Source organism: Tuber melanosporum, assembly GCF_000151645.1.
Source record: "Tuber melanosporum whole genome shotgun sequence assembly, scaffold_36, strain Mel28".
Classification (NCBI taxonomy): Eukaryota; Fungi; Ascomycota; class Pezizomycetes; order Pezizales; family Tuberaceae; genus Tuber; species Tuber melanosporum.
This window is the reverse complement of record NW_003299041.1, coordinates 754,453-776,187: the sequence shown is the minus strand read 5'-3', so window position 1 is coordinate 776,187 and position 21,735 is coordinate 754,453. Positions and strand designations below refer to the sequence as shown.

Below are 21,735 nucleotides of genomic sequence, written 5' to 3'. Positions count from 1 at the left end.
TGCAATGAAAGATCCCAGTGTTTTCCAAAAGAATTTCGGGTGCTCGGCCTTATCTGTTAGGCCACACCGTTATCATCAAGAATCTAATCAGCAAAGTGGCTAACAATTGGATTATAAATTTAGGTCTTAGCCCCTCTCTCACCAGCTTATCAGATATTATCTAATCGATACCTGTGCCAGTACCGGTATCATATCACAACCCTATGAAAAGAAAACAAAGACATTGTTAGGGCAACCATCAAGGACCACCGCCGCTTCCAGTTGGCATTTCCCCCGCCTGTCAAGTATCAGGCAACGGTATACCGTGTGATACGAGGCTCCAATAAAATTTGCCCTGTCCGAGAGAAGCGTCGCAGACCAGAGCTCTCCTCCAGCGCGCTTTCACGAGGGAATACGAAGCACTGCTCTGCGCATACCACACCGAGTCCGTAGCTGTTTTCTCCCCGGCAAGACCGTTCTCAATTCTCCTTGCGTTCCCAGATTCACGAAGGACCACAAAGTACGCCTTCTGCGGGGAAGAATTGAGCAGGAAGCAAGCAGCAAGCACACCTCAAGGCCGCCAAAAGGGCCAGACTCACCCACACACCCCGCAATCTCAGATCTGCAGCAGCCGTGAGCAATATTCATCATGGCTGATCAAACTGCTACAGATCACCAACGAGCTATGCAACATCAACAGCAACAACAACACCAGCAAACCCGAGACTCCCTTTCTTCTTCACCATCACGACACTCTTCGACTAATTCAGCGCTTGAAAATCCTGACGCTCAGGTCCTTCCACCTCCAAACCCAAATCCTGTCCTTCATCCCCGCTCAGTCTATTTACGGGATCATGTTTCCATTGCAACTGTGCACCCGGTTATGCACACCTCACAGATTCCGGCCTCGCTGATAGCCTTCCTTTGGACTGAGGTCAATAACGAAATTGAGCGAGGCAACACCTATCCTCTAGAGGAGCCGATGTCATTAGAGAAATTTACTAGCTACTGGTTCGGTACTTTCGGGGCTGTCATGTTGCTCGGTGGGAAAGAGGAGCAAACGGATCTCCTAGTTGAGCGAGATTGGAGCACACAGTGCCTTGGGACCTTTTACGTGAAGCCTAATTATCCTGGTGAGACTGCGGAATTATCTATTAACGGAGAAATCAGAAATGCTGATTCTCACTAAGGCCGCAGCTCACACATTTGCAGTGCGGGATTTCTAACGACATTCGCAGCTCGAGGGAAAGGCTGTGGTAAACATCTTGGAGAGGCTTATCTCGATTATGCTCCGAAACTTGTGAGCAACCCCGCACCCGCACTCGAACCCGACCGACCGCCAGAGAATCAAGCTTACCTCTCATTTAGGGATATACCTACTCGATGTTCAATCTCGTTTACGAGACCAACATCGCATCCTGCAAAATCTGGGACAGCTTGGGGTTTAAACGAATTGGAAAGGTCAAGGGAGCCGGCCGTCTTCGTTCATCAAACTACTTGGTCGATGCCATTATCTTTGGACGAGATCTTAACGATGATGAAGACTATGTCTCTGATGAACGCTTTGATAAGATCAGATTCTACCTTGAAAAGGGCAAATATCCACCCACCGCAGACCGTTCCGAAAAATCTCGACTTCGATCTGCGGCAACCCATTATAAGCTCGAAAATGGCAAACTAATGCTCAAGGATAAGGAAGTAGTATCCGACGGTCAAATGCAATACGAGATTGCGAGGTCAATTCACTGCCAGTCCCACGGTGGTATTAACAAGACCACTGCTAGTATCGCGGAGAAGTTTCATTGGGTTCGGATTAAGGAAACAGTTTCTCAGGTCATTCGCAACTGCGCCGAATGTAAGGAGCATGCGAAGGCTCCTGTGGTCAAAGGAGATCGGTTCAATGGTTCTCCAGTCAATTCCACCCCACCGCAACCCCAGCAGCAGCAGCAACAACCTCAGCAACCAGGACAGCAGCACCCGCACCCGCACCCGCACCCGCACCCGCAACAGCAACAGCAACAACAACAGCAATTACCACTTTCACTCACACTACCGCAGCAGCAGCTCCAACAACCTCAATTGCAGCAAATCTCTCCAAACACCCAGGCCCTGCTCATCCAGCGTCAGCAGCAGCAACAGGCAGCAGCAGCCCGCGCCGCTGCCGCACAAATGGACATCCCCGTCGACCCCGCTATGATGGAAGATGTCCAGCACACACACCACATTCCCCAGCAATTCGCCCCAGTTGCAAACATGCGCATGGACGCCGCCCCTCCCCCACATGGTCCCGACAACACAGCCACTGCTGCGGTTACCATCAATGTCAACCAGACCATGGGTGGTACATCCGCCCAGGCTTCCCACCAACAGCGCGCCGCCGCGGTAGCCGCCGCGAGAGCTGCGCTGAGTGAAGGTGACGTATTGACGGAGGAGGATAGGACCATGCGCGACCAGCACCTGATGGATAGGCTTATGGCTGAAATGAAGAGGGAGCCCGGCCAGGATATGACTGTTCCATTCCAAGGAGCTGTCGGTGTTGGAGTCGAGGACGATGATACCGCGGTTGCTAGGCAGCTCAGAGAAGATATGGAGATCGAACGGTAAGGTGGATTCTACCGAATTATTGATCACCTCTTTTTCCCCTGATTCCCTCCCTCTACTGTTGTTTCTTTATCATCACTAGCGCTACAAACACTGCTTTTTTAACATTCTCTTTGTTTTATGATCGCTTTTACACGACGTATGCATTGGGAACCAGCCATACAGGGCGGGTGAGAATTGGCGGCTGTTATATCGGTTCTACTGACACTCCTCGCGGGGGCGGGGAGGGAAAAAAAAGACGGTATTTTGGAGAAAACTTAGAGGCAGCATTTATTTTCATCTTTCCTTTCCTTTTCCTACTCCTTTCCCCCCTCCTTTCCCTCTCATCCCCTTTTCCACCACTCTTTAGCAGAACAATAGGATAGTTTGATTTGATAGGATTGGATCCCCCGGAGTGCGTTCTTATTGTGTCTCCACTTACTCAGTTACTCATTGCTTATGTTATTCATCGGGCTGGTCGGCGGTTAAGTTGATTTCTGTTTTGTTCCGCTTGTTTTAGCGGCGGTGGTCCTGATCGATTGATAGCGGGTGTTATTGTGCATTTGCATCGTACACTACATACCGCTTTTCTTTCCCCTTTTCTTTTCTGAGGATGCCGCATTCGAGACATTATGACAGGGCCAAATGAACGGGGGATATACAGCACGACATGGTAGCATGTTATTTAGGTTAGGTTAGGTTGAGATATGGAATTGATATGATATGATATGATATGATAATATTGTACAATTTAACAGTCTGGTTAGATCAGGTGCGGGTCATTGTTTATCACTCACGGGCTACCATGGCAGAGGAATGTTTAATTTAGCGAGGTTAGGATACCGTAATAATATTATAGTAACAAGTCGGTCCGCAGCGGTATCCACTGGCGGCAGGGGGGGGTCTATAATTATGTAAGGGCGGAGACGTATTGTATTGGCCGCACCAGGAAAGTTGTTGGCGGGATTAGTGGTGGTGGCCCATCTGTGTGTTTCAAAGTACGACCCGCGAAGACGGTGGCTTTGGTAAGGTGTGATACCGCTACTCCATGATGAGAGTTATTTGATCGAGTACCGGTATCGCACTCCCCCAAGATATCTATGATGGAACACACTGGGAGTATACCGACCCCACACACTTACACGGCAGATGCAGTACCAGAAGAGTGTAATAAATAAAAAGTAACGAAAAGAAAAAGAAAGTTTGGAAAGCACAAGCCGAATGACCCCTCATCCCTATCTTCCACCCCCAAAAGTACTACTACTTCTTCCTCCCACTGGCCGCAGCCTTCGCCTCAGCAGCAGCCTTCCTCTCCTCCAACTCTGCCTTCCGCTGCCTCGCCTTCTCCTCCCTCTCCTTCCTAATAACCGCCAACCTGGCAAGGTCGGCCCTCGCCTGATCAGTCTTGCCAGCCTCCTGCAATTTCCAAAACTTCTCCTTAGCAGCGGCAGCCTCTATCGCTTCCCGCTCCCTCCTCGTCAGCCCCCTGCCCCCTCCTCCTCCCCCACCTCCACCTCCACCTCCATCGGAGCTACCGGGAGCGTTGGGATTCGCCGTTGCGATAACACTCCTCCTAGCCTTTTCAACGGCGGGGGTGGTGATCTCTTCGTCTTCATCCCCAGAAGAAGGGAGGGAGGATTGACCGACGGTACCGGTGGATTTGGCGCGAGCGGCTTCTTTACGGGCTTGTTTTGCCGCGCGGCGTTCTTCACGGGTTAGTTCGGGCTTGTCCGCGTCTTCTCCTTCTCCTTCCTCTCCTTCCTCTTCCTCCTCATCTTCGTCCTCGGAGGAGGGGATTTCGGGTTTCGGGTCGCGAGGTTCCTGTGCTCTGTTAGAGTAATGGTGGAGTATGTAGAAAAGGAAGGGAGGGGAACGTACGCCCCACATTCCCTCTGGAATACTCTCGCCATCGTCGTTATCTAGGGGTGCTAGATTTCTCGAGAAGTGCTTGCCGCCTATGGAAAAGTATCGTTAGCATAGTGGATGATTATAAGGAAGGAAGGAAAGAACAGACCACCACGAGTAGGCTTGCCGAACTTTCCACCTCTACCGCGCGGTGCCATAATATTTATGCTTGGAGAAGTTGCTGTTATGGCCGTCGCTCGGTCGTTGCTGTTGTCGAGCTTGCACGAAAATACCGTGGGAGAAGACGAAGAGCTATACGGAGGCAGGTAGGTACCGGTAGGTAAGTAGGCAGCTACTATAGCAGGCACGATATGATATGATAGGTACGTATGATACCGGTATGAAACGCACAATAACTTATACAGCCAGACCGACCAATACAAACAAGTCAACAATCAAACAAATACAAGTATGATAGTAAAAGAATAATAATAATAAACAGAAAACCTCATCAAGAAAAAAAAAGAAAAAAGAGAGAGGAGGGGTAAAAACCCCACTCAGCCCCCTGACAGAAAAGAAAAAAAAGAAAAATAATCATCCACAAGGCTATTGTGTCAATATTTCGCCAACCCCGGTACCATCTACGAAAGAAGAAAAGAATTTCCCAAACTTATAAATACCAACCATCCCCCCTGGTTACCGGTACTCTCCTTTCCTTCTTTCCACCAAAAAAACGTTACAAAATAACCAACCCTTCATATTCACTCCGACTTGCCATTTCCATTCCCAGGAAAGTTGGAGGGGAAAGTGGAGGGGAGAATGATTCACCCTGGTTTCCATCCTTTTCGGGTGTAATAGGGGGCGTCGATTTTACTCATGTTCGATAGGTTCCTGTGCGTGTGGGCTATTGGACAACGATTTGACGGGACATTTATTTATTTATTTTACGGTTGTCCGGGTACACGGCGGGGTGGGGTAGTCAGTTGTACTCGAGTACTCGTACTCGAGTGTGCTCCCGGAGAGAGCTGGCTGTGCTCGAGTATCATAGATTCCGAGGGAATGTGAGGGTTCAGTTTGCTCGATGATGGACGCTGAGTGGGCAGGTTTCAACATCATGCAGGGTCACAAAGACACGATGGATGAGATGAGCAGAGGAAAACATCGCATCGTTGCCATACCGGTACCGTACCGTGGTATCCGCCAATTGACCCAAACAAAAACGATAGTACCAGTAGAAACATTCACCACTCCTCTCATCAGCATAAAGTGCTCCAAGTATCCAGTCCTGCAAAGCCAACTGCAAAACCAACTACGATAGCTCAAAAAAAAAAAAAAAAAAAAAAGAGGCCATGCCCACCCCCCCCCAATTCCCCTCTCAAGGGAAAAAGGAAAAAAGGAAAAAAGCATATCTATGCAGCGTTCACCATCACTACATCTAGCTATAACCTCTACGAGACACAAGAAAGTATAAAATAAAATAAAAAGCAACGCATTCTAAGTCTATTCCTCCTCCCCCTCATCCAAATCATCTTCATCCTCCTCCTCCTCCCCTTCTACCGCAAGCAAACCTCTATACTCCTCCCACGTGACGCTCGCCTTAGTCCCGCGATAAGTGACAACGTCCAATTGAACCTTATTCCAATCATCCTTCTTCCCGGTCCATCCCGCCTTGCGCATAAGACTAACCAAAGTCTCCTCCTTAGTCCAACCCTGCTCCTTGGCTACGTCGGGGAGATAAGTAGCTCCCATGCGTCTGCCATGGTACACAAAGTTAATCCTAAGCCCGTGAGTGCCAATTTCCCAAGCCATGGGACCCTCGGCGGGTTCGAAGTCAGTCAGGATGGTAACTGCGCATTCGAGCTTCGGAAGCTCTTTGAGAGTGATGGGATTGAAACGGGTATCTTCCAACGCACTACTTGTTCGTAAGCGCCACATCATCAACCAACAGGAGCAGGTGCAGGGGTGAGGAGGTGAGGGGAACAAACGAAGTGAGGGCATAGGTCTTAAGTCCGTAGTCCAACAGCTGAGCTTCAAAAGTCCCAATACACCCACGAAGGTACTTGGGACCGGACTTGGGGAACCTATTCCAGGTGACAAACAGCGGGGCCGAATGAATACCGCTGGCATGGCCATTTGCATGCCCGTTCGCGTGACCATTTGTGTGCCCGTTCGTAGCAGCCGCAGCAGAGGAAGCCTTGTGTTTGTGGTAGATTTCCTCGATTTTAGCCAACGGACGAGAATGGCGTTTCTCGAAGTTCGCTGAGAGGACTTCGAAGCAGTAGAATGCGTGAGCTGGAGAGGCCATTTTTTCTTTCTTCGATTTGTTTATCGTCTGTTTTATTTGTTATTGACTTGAAGGGCTTGAGGGAGGAGTGAGGAGGGGAGGGAAGGGGGGGGGCGGAAGGCATAATACGGTAGGTGACTTACAAGTTATGATACGTGGGCAGTTTAGTGGCGGCGGTAGCAGTGGAAGTAACCGTAGCGTTGGCGGGGTAGCTACAACAGATTGCGAGTGAAGGCGAGGGGGGGCGCACAAGAGCAGAAGGAGAAGAAGAGGGAGGATATATAGAGGTGGAAGGAGGAGCGAAAGGATGAGATACTCGTCATAAGCTACCGTACTGACTCCGCTCCACCCCACTCTAGACCGCTCGTGTCTCGAGGTGAGGGGAGGGAGAGGAGGGGGGGGATTTCCCCCGTGCTAAGAGGTCAAGTTACTGTAATTGTCAGCATTCTCCTCCATCCATCCATCCACCCGCACACGGGATGTATGTCCGAGATGTGGGTTACGATACCGTAAGTCTCGACAAGATACGCCTCTGTCCCGAGCCAGCGTGATCGTTCAAAGGGAAAGCTGAAATGATATGGCACCATACCGTCATCTCGTGAAGAGCCGCCTCTTTGTTTGTTTTTCTTGGTGTAACTGGAGATTTGTTGTGTCTTGGGGGGGGGGGGAGGGGTACCATACAGTAAGTAAGGTGCATAGTTACCGGTGCTGCGAGTACTGTACTGTACTCGAGTACAAAAGAGCTTGGTTTCTTCTTCGACCTTATGATACTGGCAAGTGTGAATAAGGATCGATGGGATAAATAACAAAGGGTGGGGAATCTTTATTCCCTTCCCGCGTAAAGCTCCCCTTGTTTGTTTCGTTTACCTTATCATACCCATACATAAAAGGGATACCGGTACTGTACTGTATCATAAGACGGTGGTTGGCCGGAAAATCCCGAAACTCCCTCCATAGTGCATCATAATTATGGTATCTTAGCCATAGACTATCGTGAGTGTCGGCCCGGAGCAATACTCGAGTAGTGACCTGTGCTAAATTTATTCCTTCGCCAGCTACCGATGCATAACATCACGATCCGCGCCGATCACCCACTCACAGCACTAGCATCAAGTTTAGACAAGGAACTACCAATATCATTCATACTCCCCCAGTCCCACGCCTAGACTACACGAGAATATAATTGGTAGAATAAGCTTATTTAAGAAGAAAAAATATCTGACATCAAGAATGACTCTAATCGCCAAATTACGATAATACTACAAACCCCTACCTCTTCATTATCAACGGAGTGTAACACACTTTTGTTTTAATTACCAGGGCCCCCTTCCCCTAGAAAGGAGAGGGAGAAAAGGATGAAAGAAAAGGGAGAAAAGAGATCACGCCGTCAAGAAATAAAGCTCCTCCCAAACTTCGAAACAATCTCCGCACTCTTCCTAGTATCGATAAACAGTTCTTCGCACTCCTGTACATCCGCAACCTGAATCTTCGTTCTCCCGGCGACCTTCGCAAGGATGGACGCAGGAGTGAGTAATTGCAGGGCATAGCGAAGACTAGTATCCACGCCCCTGTGCGCAAGCTTCTCCACAGCTGCGTCCTCGAGATCCAGGGACTCCGTCTTTGTGCGGATCCTGATGATCACTCTAATGTCGTCCAAGTCGTATGGGTACGTCGGGACAATGAGCAGTCGGCCGAGGAGATCGGTGGGGATCCCATGGGCAGACATGATGTCTTCGGTTCCGCGGATCGTGCATACACCGCGGTTAGAAGCCAGGATCACGATAGGCGAAATTTTGGACTCGAGGGCACGGTTGAGGAAGGTGAAGCACTCAATGTCCAGCATGTGGACCTCGTCAATGAAGAGGACGCCTGGAACTAGCTCCGCTACGCCCTGGTCGATGTACTTTTCTACCACTTTGTTGATTTCTGTGCGGAGTTTGTCGGTGATTTCCGTCTTTTTGGGTTTCATCAGTTGACCCATCATCGACATTATGTCTTGGCCGCCCTTGAAGCCTCATCATTAGTATCCATCATCCCTTCGAGCAAAACGGAGGGGGTGAACAAACCTGTGGTTTCGCATTGGCAACATCAAGATCATGCAATGTAACATCCTGCACAATCTCCTTCTTCTTGTGAACATCTCCCTTGGGAATTGGCACATATTCTTCCGCTTCGAGATCAAACTCGGTGGCATAAGCATCACTTCTGCCAACCCTCTTGACAGCACCAGTATTCGCTTCAATGTAGATGACGTCTCCGACCGCAACACGCTCCTTCTGTATGCTCTCGTAGATACTAGGATCAAGACGCAGCTTCTTGGTACCCTTTCCAGACTTCAACCCAACAATAACATGCGAGATAGTCTTTCCATAGCCCCCCAGCGGATTCTCCGCCTCCTCGGGAGTAAGATCCGTAACCTCCCCCTCATAAACCTCCTTCGTTTCCTTAATTCTCAAACCTACACCACCACCCCCCCCCTCCGGTCAGTTTAAGCACTACAAGATGAAGAAGAAGAAAAACAAACCAATAGCCCTCCTAAAATTCTCCATCAAAGCCTCCGTCTTCTTGACCTCCGCAGAGTAGATCTCGCTACCGACGATCGGGCGGAAGGGAACCTTAGTTCCCAGCTCCTGCGAAACCGCCAGCGCGAGCGCCGTCTTCCCCGTCCCCGGTCCCCCAGCCAGCAACACGGCCCGGCCGGACATCTTCTTCGCCTTGATCAGGTCGACGACGATGCCGCAAGCTTCCCTCGCGCTCTCCTGCCCCACGAAACCCGCTGCGACTTTCTCAGCCGTTCCGTCCGCGCGGAGGCCTAGTCCCTTGATGTGTGTGTGGGCCGCTGTGCGGTTCTCCCGCGAGTTGCCGGATTTGACTTCGCTGATTGTTACCATCACTACTTCTGTTTTCGCTGCTGCTGTACAGGCTCGATCGATCGGTTGGTTGATTGATTGATTGATCGATGGATGGATGGATGGATGGATGGGGGGCAGAATAATTGGAAATTGTTTTGTTGATTTTGGGAAGGCCAAAGGCTCACGTGTGGGGTGGTATCACACTGTACAAAACGCCAAGACTTCTGGGGTTGGTGATGATTGGTTCGGGGGCGTGCATCATAGATCATCACCCGAATTAGGAGCTAGAGGTTCGTTCAGTAACTACCACCCAAACCACCCGGGTACCGTAGTGTGGAGTGTGGACCATCCTTCCCTCAAGGTATCGTGTTTCCTACCAAGACCCAGGGTTCCGTATGAGCCCTTGACGAACTCCCGAAATAAATATATAGTGTATGCCACTTCTCTTTTTCTTTTTCCAAAGCCAAGTTCCAAAATATCTATCTATGAAGATATAACGACTCGAAAACCCGTAATTCTGGTGTGTCCCAGCCTCTGTCCGGCTACCAAGCGGTCTCAATTGGGCTCCGAGGACTAATCACCTAGGTGTCCCGACTTCTCCAAAAAAAGCCCTTTCCTCCCACAAGCCTGAAACTACTCGTAGCATATACTACCGGTGCTCCCCACCTCCGCAGGAAGCTCCATCGGGCTCGCGGGAATAAGCACGGCATAAGCGTTCTCAAGACATACTTCCAGGTGCAAGAAACAGTGAACAAGTGAAATCAAGAACCTCCGCAATACGGCTCACGAGTTCACAGCTCCATCATTCGCACAACCACTACCACCACCGCTGCCGCCGCACTCAAATTGTTACAGGTGACCAAGTTCGGGGATTATCATACCCTTCCAGTGCTTGAACACAATAGAGCCATATGTTGACCACCGTACCGTTTTTTTCGGTATGTTAATAGCGCAAGACCCATGCCGTAGTTAGTTATCGCTAGCCGTGAACATCTCTGGTGCTCAAGACCTAGCACCCTCCAACACCCCACACCCATCTGGGAAAGAAACCTCCAACCAACCCATACAACAGGTCCATGAGCAATAATGTATAAGGCAGGAGTAGGCGACGTCTTAATATTCTATCTACAATAACTCAACCTAACCGTCTGCCTATCATGATGATACCCGAGGAAGAGAAGAAGAAAAAACCAGAAGGAAAACAAATAGGAGAAGCAAAAAACAAAAAACACCATTATAAGAACCGGGATCGCCGGCAAATAGACTTTTCACCTCTTTTGCTGCGCCCAAATAACACGCAATGTAAAAACTTGATACGGAAAGGGTAAGGCAAAGGTAAATTACAAACAAGAAACATGAACAGTGCTTGTTCTACTCCTCATCTGTATCCGTGTCTGTGTCTGTCTCACTCTGGTCATCCGCCTCCTCGCCATCTGTGTCGCTCTCTTCGGATGAATCGTCATCATCAGCGTTGCTACTTCGCTTCTTGGACTTCTTTACCGGGCCGCCTCTCATAGCGTTCATCTGACCTGCGAGAGAATCTAGTTCAAACAGATCCATTAGTAATCGCTTTGCGATAATATCTATAGGGAGCAATGTATACCTTCTTCTGGTTCACTGATTTCTTCATCTTCCTTGATCTGCTCAACCTTGCTAGGGTCGCTGATAACAAGAGTCACATTTTGCTTTTTATCAACTCCCAGGTAGGAGTCACTAACGCAATGCATGACAAAGGTGTATTCTCCAGGTTGCGGTGGTGCTTGGAATTGTAGCTTGAACGTTTGTACGGCAAAATTATCGGTGCTCTTTTCCCAACGAGTAATTGGCTGCGGAAGAACAATCATTTTCCCCTGTTTTTCGTCCGCCAGGAAGATGTGCCAAGTAGGAGAGTAGTCCCGGGGAAAGTAAGGTGCATGTGCAAGAGGAGTCATCGACTGGTCGCCAGCTTTTCCTTGAGACTTGCCGTCGCGGCCCAATAAAGCTTCGACATCGGTCTCATCGGGGTCCTCGTCCAAAAGATCCTTGGCATCGACTGCTGGCGGTGTAGATCCAGGGGGAACAACTCGCATTTTGACAACAAAATTAACCAGGCTAGCCGGGGTGATATATTTCTCTCCCATAACTTTGAAGAAAGCAGATTCAATACTCAATGCCGGGAGCGCTTTAGCAAAGTTGATGGCTTGTTCGTATTGTTCATCATTCAGGAGTCCCTTGCCAACACACAACTTTTTGCGCTTCTCCGCGGGGCAAGCTATAAAACGTTGGACGGTCCAGTGGTTCTTTCCACCATCCTGCTCGATAGCAGCCACGGTCTTATTTGTGAAGTGGGGGAGTTGGAGCAGAGGAGAGGCATGCGGAGGAACCGCTTGAACAAGGCATTGGTTCAAGCGCATGGAGGCCATAACTGGTTGGGTGTTGGAATAGGCGAGGGCAATTGCGTGGAAGCTCTTGTTGAGAGCAATTGCAGCAGGCGCGACATCCAATTTAGCTGGAAATTTTTAGTAATCTCAGGATCGAGCGACAGGGTTTAGGAGATATACCGTTGCTCAGCTTCTCACTTCCCAGATCCACACGGTAGATATAAGCCCAGAGTAGGCCGAGTGCCCTCCTCCTCCAGCCGTCGAGCTCCTCAATGACTTTCATTTGTTTGTCCGCAAGACCAGCAGCCTTGATCTTTCTCTCGATGGTAGCCTCCTCACTTCCGATCCATTCCTTTTCTCTAGCACCGCCGGTAATGAGCTTCATCTCTTCACCGGTAGTTAGGATTTCCACAAGTTTCTTCTCATCAATGTTCTCGTCATAGGCTCTGAAGAGACTTCCGGCGCTCTCCGTCATGACTCCTTCTTTCGTGTGCTTCTTGGTTCCATACCACCATCGACCAACATAATATGGCAACAAGATTCCAAACAACAATCCATAAACGGCAAGTACGTAATAGTTGTTTCCCTCAGAGACGATCCATGTTGGGAGGGCAATACCAATCGAGAAGGATTGCTTTCCGTCGGGGTGACCATACTGGATAAAGTTGTTACGGATATCTTCGTCGGTCAGCGCCTTGTAAGCTTTGGTAAGCTCGACAAAGTGATTGTTGAGATCTTCGAGAGTTTGGTTGGCGGTTGGGCGGATCTTATCCGGGTGGTATTTCAAGGACAATTTCTTATAATGGGACTTGATAGCTTTTTCATCCGTAGTCTGGGGGTATATATGGTCAGCGAAGTTCTAAGTGGCAATTTCTCCCAACGCAAACCTACCATGCTGATACCCAAGATTTCGTATGGATCCCAGATCTTGCCATCGGCATTTGCTGTCACAGCGATAAGGTATGCCATGTATGCGAACAGCGCCCACCCGATGACGATCGAAGTGAATCTCTTAAGCCGTCTCTCCTTCCTCTTCTGCCTGCGGCGCGCCGCCTCGATTGCCTCATTGCCAGGCGGTTTATAGTTATTTTCCTTTATTAAAGGTGTTTTCGAAATGCCCGGTTCTACGTAAGATTAGGATTCGCCAGCAAACGACGCGAGCTAGAAGTCATACGTTTACTGGGCGCAAAGGTTGAGTATGTCAAGGGGCACAAAATTAAACCAAGTATGGTCAGTACAAAGTAGGGAAAAAACTGCCCCTGTGGGTTTTTTTAAGAGAACACAGTTAGCAAAGATCCATCAACAGCTCCATTAGCGAATAATGATACCTTGTCGTCATAGTTATAGTCTGTCGACATGGTTGCAACAGCGATTCACCTGCTGCTATATGTGGTTTATAGCTCTCGTTTAATAAGCTCCCTCGGGGGGTATGATGTCGTGGAAAGGAGCGACAGGGAGAACTGCCCCAAATGCTTCTAAAAGAAAAGAGAAAAATTTGAAGGAAGTTGAAAAGAAAAAAGAAAGAAGAGAGAGAGAAGGAGGAGAGCTTTCGTCGTAGGAGAAGGGGGGGAGAAAGAGGGAGATATAGGTAGAAAAATTAATTATTTGATGTGGGATGGGGGGGGAGGTGAGTTGAGCATCGTGTCCTCTTCAACTGAACAGAAGACAGATAGAAAAATAAGAAAGAGTGGGTTCCCCTGGCATAGCTGACTAAGCTGCTCTCGGGTTGCGACAGAACCTAGTTCTTGAGGCCTCTTGGATCTCCGAGCGCAACGGCGGGCACGCAGCTGCAGCAGCCACCAGACGTTCAGCCGGACCGGTAAGTTAGAGCCACCCCTGCCACACTCGGTGGCATAATTAAAAGCCATAAATTTAAACCAAAGGTCTTCGGAAACACTCGCAACTAAGACTGGCTACCAAGTATGATATCCCGGGGACAACAATGTCATGATGTTTCTTTCCAGACAACATAATTGCCCCACCAAATAATCTCTCCTCGAGCACATTGCCACCCCCTCTACCGGTGGTTCCTAATTTTTAATAAACTCCCGAGTATAAATTATGCTTGTGCGCATACTTACACTGTACCGTACCGGTACGGTGACATCTACCGGTATCGAGGTCAAACTGTAGAGCGTGGTTGAGTGACTTCTAGGATTGGCGGCGGGTGTATTACCCCCTCATTTGTGTATATATATATACGAGTATATGCACCCGTGCATTTCTTTCCCTAAAAGCATGCTGTGTGATATTTGCTAAGATGACCCTTGGCCATTGTTCTCCCTCGATCACAACGCCTCCATCCGGCTTTCAGTATGATATGACAAGTGATCTAGGGTGGCTCAGTGGTAACTTGCTTTCTAAAATACGGGACTTAGACGCGCCATTACACCGTCCCCAATCAGAAGCAATTTACTTCCTGTCTAGAAGATATTTCCAATCGTATACCCTGGTCTCCAGATCCCTTCTTACGTTTCCACCCAACTTCGTGGTCTCAGCTGGGTGCCATGGATTTGGAAAATTTTACCTACCCCTTTCGTTGGTCGACCTTTTATGATACCTAGAGTCGTTCCTAATTTTTTTCATTCTAAGGCCTTTCATACAAGTTCTCACCCTGCGGCCAGTCGGTCCTTGCCACCCCGCCCCCCCGGGTGGCGCACGGGTCTTGCTCATATCATAAAACTGATTCTTTAGAAGTTGTTTGGGGATCCCTAGTACCGGTATGATAGCGTGTCTAAGCAGTGGTAGTCTGGACTTTTCGTCGCCATGATGTGCGAGTTTTGCTTTTTTCACTGCAGTCCTCCGTCCTATTACCGCTTCATAATACAACCCAGGGACAAGTACATGTACTATAGGTAGTTTCTAGTGGTCTTCAAATGAAGCGAATTCAATCATTCCCATCCTATCGGGTGATAATGTGTGCTCACTTGCCCGTGATCCCCTGTCCATTTGACCCCACAGATTTGGCCTCGATCAAACAATTCCCCCCTCCATTCCCCCACCTTTAGAGGGATTCTATCGACTTGCCCTCGCCAAACACAACCACTAAAGGCACCTCAATCTCCCAACCGCTTGATTAAAATACAGTATTCATGTGCCTAGGAGTATCAACCCGATAAAAGGCTTAAGTATTGTGAACAGAGGCCGACCTTTCCTCATCTAGCGTTGATAGGCCAAAATCTGAAGAGTTTGTGTGTTCTCCCGTAAGCACTAACAAATCCATCAAATAGGATGTGTTGCCTGTGGAATGTGAGAATATGCTTGAGGGAACGCTAGTCTCAGTAAAACTTTCCAGCTCGAAATCATTAGATGCGTTTGTGCTGTAATTGTTTTCTGACATAGCTTTTCTTGCCTCAAACCCTTTTCTTTTCCCATTAGCTTCCGAAGGGAGTCTATCAGGAGAATTGTATCTTGGTCCTCCGCCCAAGGGATCTGACAGTGCTTTTCTCCTTCTATCCCGACCAGATAGTGGGACGAGAGGCTTGGAGAAAGAAAGATCGTTGTTTCCCGAGTTTTGCTTCCTTCTAACAGTGCTGTCCAAACCTTTATCCCCATTCCTAGTGGCTAGCCGGATAGCGAGCCCCGCCGGAAGCTCGCTCTCTATTTCCAGTTCTTCGCTATCCAGAGACCCCCCGGAAAAGGGGCTTTGTAGTTCACTCTCGAAGACTCTTCTAGGGCTGTCGTTCCCGTTTCCCCTCCGACGCCTGTAATGGGATATATCCTTTTCGTCGAATATTGATGATCTTAACAGAGGTTTAAGGACATCTTCCATAGTAACTATCCCCAAAGGCTGTTCCCTAGACACTCTATATATCGACGAGTCTGTCCAATATTTTGGGGCATGGGTCACTGGCTGCTGGTGATCCCCCTCTTTCCGTATAAACTTTAGATTCTTGCGGATTGCCTCCCATACACCTCTCCAGTCCCAATTCGAAGCAGGGTTATTAACTGGTGTATCTTCCAGCGGTTTCGGCTCAACGCGGGTTACTTTCTCGACAACTGCTATGCTGTGATGTAATTCAATTAGGGGCTCAAGGTCCGATGTGAGGTATAAGGAAACCTACTGCGAGAGCCCCTCCTGATGATGGTCAGTATAGTATAGGAGGGGTATAAGTTATTGCGGAGATTTGTGATCAAAGTTACACGATACCTGAAATAAGTGCAGAAGATCCCAAAGTGGATAGTCTTCAGGTACTATTGGTAATGCATGGATTGGAACACTTCTTAGAGTCGTGACTTCTCCTGGGTCCGGCGACATCATATCCTGGATAGCAATTAGCAAGTGCCTTCAACGGGTAGAACCGCGAGCCCCACAAAACAATGTAAATAACCCCATATCTTAATTGGACAGTCTTGATACGGTGAACGTGCTGTCGGACCTTCTTCTACTGAGGAGTAAACCGGGATTCTACTGTACCCCCAGTTAATGACCTCTTTCCAACGGTGAATATTCATCCTGTCTTTAACGTCAAGCATCTTGACATCCGAGATGGGTTTCATGATGTCTCCCACGACTCTGTTCTCCAGGTCGAGAGCTCCCAGCATAACCCTATAGCCACCGGTAATCAATCGAATTATTAGGTTGCCAGAAACGGATCAGCAGCAGACGAGGCATTGCACACCTCACACTATCCACAGAAAGTTTCCCCGCTTTACCCTTTTGTCGAGGATGTAGATCTACCAAGGCACTCAATTGTTTCGTATTGTGAATTATCCTTCGTTCCCTAGGCCCATGGTCAACCGTATAATGAAGGATGAGAACCAATATTCCCGCTGGGATTGCATAGAGAGCCAATATTATGTAGATGAACCTATGTATTTGAGCTTAGAATCGCTAGAAATCCGGAAACCACTTACCACATCATGTTCCCAAGAATAGCCACCGGATACCTGGGAAAGATAATCTGAGGCAGAACCTCGCCGACCGATATCAAAAGGCCTGCTGATAACAAAAGGCCCCAGAGGTGGTTATCAAGTAGGCAAGCAGATATTAAAGGAAGAGAAAGATTGATAGTAACACTGCACATCAACAGACAACCTGGATCCAGGGCCGTGAGCGGGGTCATATATTTAAATGGGTGTTATACTGAATGCATACTGATAACCCAAGAAGTGTAATAAGTCTTCAACCACAAAATCTTTTCCAATAGTCTCCTATTTGAGATGAGAAAAGATCAAAAAAGTGCTGACGATCACGGGCTTACTTATTAGTCCTCGTTTCCTCCATCGTATAGATGCTTAACTCTGCACTACACCTTCTCAGCCATTACTCCAACCAAGCGAAGGGGCCAAGCTCACCTATCCAGCGCTACATCAATTGGTTAGTGCCGCTGGCAAAAAAGATTCTGGGGGCGAGAACAAACAAGTAAACGCCGCCGTACACCCTGTTATCATCCCAGATACCAAGATCAAAAACCCTAGTAGAAGTCCCAACGCCCAATCAGGAATTATCCCCAATCCTGGTAAGCAAGCAGTGGGGATTATCTCATTGCAAGCCAGCGTCCCGTCACACAACAGGTCTCCAGTGCAAGCCGGAACCCCCTCATCATTGAGCCAAGAGCCGGTGCATATCAAGGGTCCGTTACAACTTGTAGCCCCTTTGCACACAGTTTGTCCTTCACAAACATACGTTTCCTCCCCGGCTGCAGGGTCCGCAGTTATGGTGCCGTTGCACCACAAGGGCCCCTTGAGCTTGTGAGGCCTAGGCAGTCCTGCCGAGTCCTCAGGCTCGTGTGTCGGGCTAGGTTCAATGAGGTGGAGGTAGTTCCGGCTGCGGAGGTATGGGTATGCTGTTGAAGATGTAGTGGTCCATAGGAGGAAGTAGAGGAGCGGGATGGCCACTGAGAGCCATCTCGCGTATATGATTCTTCGTGGATTCATGGCGGACATTTGAGGTGAAAGGGAAGATCTATATTGAAGCAGGATAACGAGAGTTTGAGCATGCACACGCGGCCATACTAGTCGACACCTTATCACGGGCACTCACTCGGTTATGTTTTTGCCACTCTCTGGGCTTTAGCAGCTGACTAAGAGAAATTAGACAAATTTAGTAATAGTATGACGCCGACATAGAGAGCAAGCGAAAAGCTCCTCTGGTCTATCATAGATTGAGGAGGTCTTATCCTTTTTTAGGGGGACTAGTATGATAGCGGAATATTTTCCGTTAATAGAAGCCCTACAAAAACCCACTGGTATCATAGCAATTTCATATCTTTTGCTGATCGTCAATATAGTCCAGGAGCCATCGCCCAGCCAATTGATTTTGAGTTCATCACAGTGAGTCACTCGCCGGAGCCAAAACTATCCTTAACCATCCACCCTGCAGCCCATCTTTTCGCAACTTAACTTGAGCAGGTGCCTAACCTGTCCAAAACCTCTAACCATAACATCGATTCCAGATCCCACTTATCCTACCTCATCCACGTCCCAATCCCTTGATCCGGTCCAAAGTTACTCGTGATCAGCAAAAAGGGGAGCCGCAACCCCTGTGACACAACAGCAAGCCGAATTCCAACCTAAAACCAGGTTTTTCATGCAAAACAGAAAGGGTATCGCATTTGAGACACAAGCATAGACGACCCCTCGGATGAGATTACCGTATATATTTTGTATCGAGTCGATCAAGTATTTGGGTTAATTATACTAGTTTACGACCCCGACACAAAAGACCACAACACAACCCACCAAAAAAAAAATCCCAATTTAATCCCATAATTTCCGCATGACCAAGCCGAACAAAGGGATGCAAAGAAGCGAAAAAACGAGAATAAAAAAGGTAGCGAAAGTCATCAAGACCCCAAAAGAAAGAAATATTTCCCAATCCACCACTAGCAAATCCCCACACTGGTGCCTTCCTCTACTATCGAGTACTCATGCCCATGCTGAATTGCCCCGTACAACAAAGGAAAAAGAAGAAGAAAAAAGAAGCCGAAAAATCATAATCTAGAAGAGTAGAAAGAAAAGAAAACCGTGCGTCACCCGTTCTCGAAATTGGTCTTTGGAGGCGGGTTGGCAAGTTATTGGGATAAAAAGTCGTCAAAAAAAATTTACACCCGGGAAGGTAGAGGAAAGGAGGTGCAGAATTTGAATTGAGAGAGAGAAGAAATGCATGAACGATACGATTTGTTTTCAGACGAGACGAGAGATGGCGAGCAAGTTCTGGGACATGGCATGAGATGGTTGGAGAAGTGATATTGTACATTTATAGCATGTCCCGAGAGTGCGCACTGAGCCGCTTTATTGGGCCCCGGAGACACCCTTTGCGGTGCCTGGGACAACCGGGACAACTTGGCCGGAGCCGTCGGTCTTTGATGGGACGCCGTCGTCACCGTACTGGTTGGCTAGAATGAATCGTTAGTCTACCTTTTATTTTTATTTTCTTGTGGGCGTGAAATGACTTACTGCCTACGGGTGTAATCTGGCGCTCAACGACGACCGGGGCCGCGATGGCGAGGGCAGCAAAGAAGAGAGTGAAAACAGTGAGGATGCTGATGTTCTGCATATTGACTTGATTTATCTTTTTTTTTTCCTTCTTTTCTTTTCTTTTCCGATACGATTTTTCGGTTCTTAAATCCTTTTCGGGTATGGAGCAAGGATGACACGAGAGAAAAAAGGAACTTGTGTATGGGAGAGACGTAAGGTGGAAAAGGAAGGGAAAAACAGCAAGAAGAGAAAGGTCTGGTGGTCGAACCGGTCGACTTGAAAATGCGAAAGAATGGGAACAGGAGAAAGGATTAGATTAAAACGGGAGTGGGCGACACTGTGGTGGTGAGAGGAAGAAGAGGAAAACTGGGCGGAAGGGAGTAACGATATAAATATACATCCAAGGGACCGGGGGTGTTTAGCGGTGCACAAGCTACAGCTGAGCGAGTGATTCCTGATACACTGGCTGTAACGGGAACATTCTGGGAAAAAAGGCTTACCGGTTCGATAACTCTTTGGTGATGTTGCTGCTATTGACATCCCTCTCCCCCCCCTCCGTCTATAGTTAATCCCCCCACCAACAGGAGGGGCCAATTAGTGGGTTCGCGTGGGGCCCTGCAGAACCGGGTCGTCTAGCATTGAACATAAGGGGTTGGAAACATGTTCAACAGTCAGGGACTAGCGGTTAACTATTCGTAGCCAAAACGGGTTGGTAGGTGAGTGCAGGGGTTACAATGTGCGACCCAACGAAACTTTGTTGCGACGTTTGAGATCAGATGGGCTTCCCCTATGAATCCTTCCTCTCCAAAATAGCCTCTGGATTTTTCTACTCCTCTTAAGCCACTCCCAACACATCCACCAAGGTTTATAATAACTAATGCGAAGAGAAAAGAAAAAAAAATATACAATTCCACGGCGCATTATGATAGTGCTGTGCGATACGGTACAGTACTCCCCAGAATCAAAAGTCTGTCCCCGACCGTTAAACCTATGCACAGACGACCGCTCACCACAACCTGCTCTTGAGAACCGCACCCTCCTCTCATAGCCTCTCAGCACTACAAGTACTTACTGGACTACCAACAGAATTCCCCTACCGCGAAGGCTGCCAAAAGGGAGTAATTGCGGTGATGCCACCGGCGGCTAAATTTTTCTCTCGGGGACAGACTTTTGATTGGGCGAGTACAGTAATGTGCCTGCAGTCTTTCCCCCTGCGCCTTCCTGTTCTGGCCTTGCTCATCAGGGAACATTCACACAATGACATTGTAATAAGTGCTGTGAACCTATCCCAAAGCTGTTGGTACAAAGTGAGGTCTCACCGTTGGCCCCGCCCGTTGTTCGAAACATGCTCGCTCTCGTTCTCTTTCCATATCTGTTTAGTCAAAACAAATCTTGGCATTCCACTTATCTCGACCCCACAACCAAACTAGCATGGCGGTAAGAAGGGGTGTGTACTGTACTGTACGAGTACAGTACTCTACTCTACTCGTACTCTGCTCGAGTAGTCAAATCCACCGTACTCGCGCCCTATCCACCACCGCCAGGAACCTTCTCCTCCCCCTACCGGTAGAGCACGGAATGTTACATTCGCCTTCAAACCTCGTAGTGACGGGAGGACTCTATAAATCCATGCTTAACGAATACCGGTATGATAGTGCCACCGAATCCAACCAGCCCCCCTGAGGCTAGGGCTGTTCACCAACTCATTCCTCCTCGTACCGTACGTGGAGAGCCTAATCCGCCCAGTTTCATCACCAGCCCGGGCATTCCAGCCAGGAGCCGGCTGTCGAGGGGCTTGACGCGGACGTCAATACTCGAGTACCGGTATCACATGAATTTAGATACCGCAGCCCGTAACTGTCGACAACTCGTGCTGAAGCAAGGCAGGAAGTATCCGAAAATAACAGGTCGTGAGTTTGTGTGGGGCGCTCAGGTACTTTACGCACGGACCTTTACTACTATGCATTTTTGAGAATCCCCTCCCTGTGTCTTGGTGCTCCTTGCCTGTTGCGAGTACTGTATCATAACGGCACGAGTACATAATCCCCAGACTTTTTAACCTCACATAACCCTCTCTCTCTCTCCCCATCACTAGACGGCACAAGTATGACAGTACGGTACTCGAGCACTATATTACAAGTACGGTATACTTGCAAATAACTGAGTAATCACCCCGAGCCATCTCCATCCCGCCATGTTGTTATCGTTAGGGTTTGTCCACTATCGGTCAGGGGTCAGTTTTGCATCATGAAATATTTTTTTCTGCGCAATCCCGGTCTGATATAGCTAACCCTTGGCCATAAGATAAGGCTCCCTGTGGGCCACTGTATGATACACGCAAGTGAACCCCCTTCTCATACAAGTACGACAATGGGGCATTGATCTTTTGCCTGCTTGCACAGCGCAAGTACGG

The 21,735-nt window shown here is 48.6% G+C and overlaps 6 protein-coding genes; 1 reads left to right on the top strand and 5 right to left on the bottom strand.

Annotated features, from left to right (window-relative positions):
• The first annotated feature begins 322 nt into the window (after nt 1-322).
• Nucleotides 323-3,299, top strand: GSTUM_00007532001 (uncharacterized protein). XM_002839494.2 has 3 exons: nt 323-1,112; nt 1,170-1,279; nt 1,348-3,299. Exons 1-3 carry the CDS (start codon nt 629-631, stop codon nt 2,581-2,583), a joined length of 1,830 nt encoding a protein of 609 aa, XP_002839540.1. The 5' UTR covers nt 323-628; the 3' UTR covers nt 2,584-3,299.
• Nucleotides 3,300-3,386: 87 nt separating this feature from the next.
• On the bottom strand, nt 3,387-4,807 carry GSTUM_00007531001 (uncharacterized protein). XM_002839493.2 has 4 exons: nt 4,574-4,807; nt 4,438-4,514; nt 4,080-4,380; nt 3,387-4,013 (listed from the first exon to the last, which is right to left on the bottom strand). Exons 1-4 carry the CDS (start codon nt 4,620-4,622, stop codon nt 3,820-3,822), a joined length of 621 nt encoding a protein of 206 aa, XP_002839539.1. The 5' UTR covers nt 4,623-4,807; the 3' UTR covers nt 3,387-3,819.
• Nucleotides 4,808-5,756: 949 nt separating this feature from the next.
• On the bottom strand, nt 5,757-7,054 carry GSTUM_00007530001 (uncharacterized protein). XM_002839492.2 has 3 exons: nt 6,832-7,054; nt 6,390-6,736; nt 5,757-6,316 (listed from the first exon to the last, which is right to left on the bottom strand). Exons 2-3 carry the CDS (start codon nt 6,707-6,709, stop codon nt 5,905-5,907), a joined length of 732 nt encoding a protein of 243 aa, XP_002839538.1. The 5' UTR covers nt 6,710-6,736; nt 6,832-7,054; the 3' UTR covers nt 5,757-5,904.
• A 748-nt stretch (nt 7,055-7,802) lies between these two features.
• Nucleotides 7,803-9,614, bottom strand: GSTUM_00007529001 (uncharacterized protein). XM_002839491.2 has 3 exons: nt 9,213-9,614; nt 8,755-9,146; nt 7,803-8,693 (listed from the first exon to the last, which is right to left on the bottom strand). The coding sequence occupies exons 1-3, from the start codon at nt 9,577-9,579 to the stop codon at nt 8,076-8,078; spliced, it is 1,377 nt and encodes a 458-aa protein (XP_002839537.1). The 5' UTR covers nt 9,580-9,614; the 3' UTR covers nt 7,803-8,075.
• An 842-nt stretch (nt 9,615-10,456) lies between these two features.
• GSTUM_00007528001 (uncharacterized protein) lies at nt 10,457-13,522 on the bottom strand. XM_002839490.2 has 6 exons: nt 13,229-13,522; nt 13,075-13,159; nt 12,792-13,024; nt 12,081-12,732; nt 11,144-12,028; nt 10,457-11,081 (listed from the first exon to the last, which is right to left on the bottom strand). The coding sequence occupies exons 1-6, from the start codon at nt 13,256-13,258 to the stop codon at nt 10,912-10,914; spliced, it is 2,055 nt and encodes a 684-aa protein (XP_002839536.1). The 5' UTR covers nt 13,259-13,522; the 3' UTR covers nt 10,457-10,911.
• A 4,965-nt stretch (nt 13,523-18,487) lies between these two features.
• GSTUM_00007527001 (uncharacterized protein) lies at nt 18,488-19,654 on the bottom strand. XM_002839489.2 has 2 exons: nt 19,302-19,654; nt 18,488-19,240 (listed from the first exon to the last, which is right to left on the bottom strand). Exons 1-2 carry the CDS (start codon nt 19,399-19,401, stop codon nt 19,137-19,139), a joined length of 204 nt encoding a protein of 67 aa, XP_002839535.1. The 5' UTR covers nt 19,402-19,654; the 3' UTR covers nt 18,488-19,136.
• Between the last annotated feature and the right edge of the window lie 2,081 nt (nt 19,655-21,735).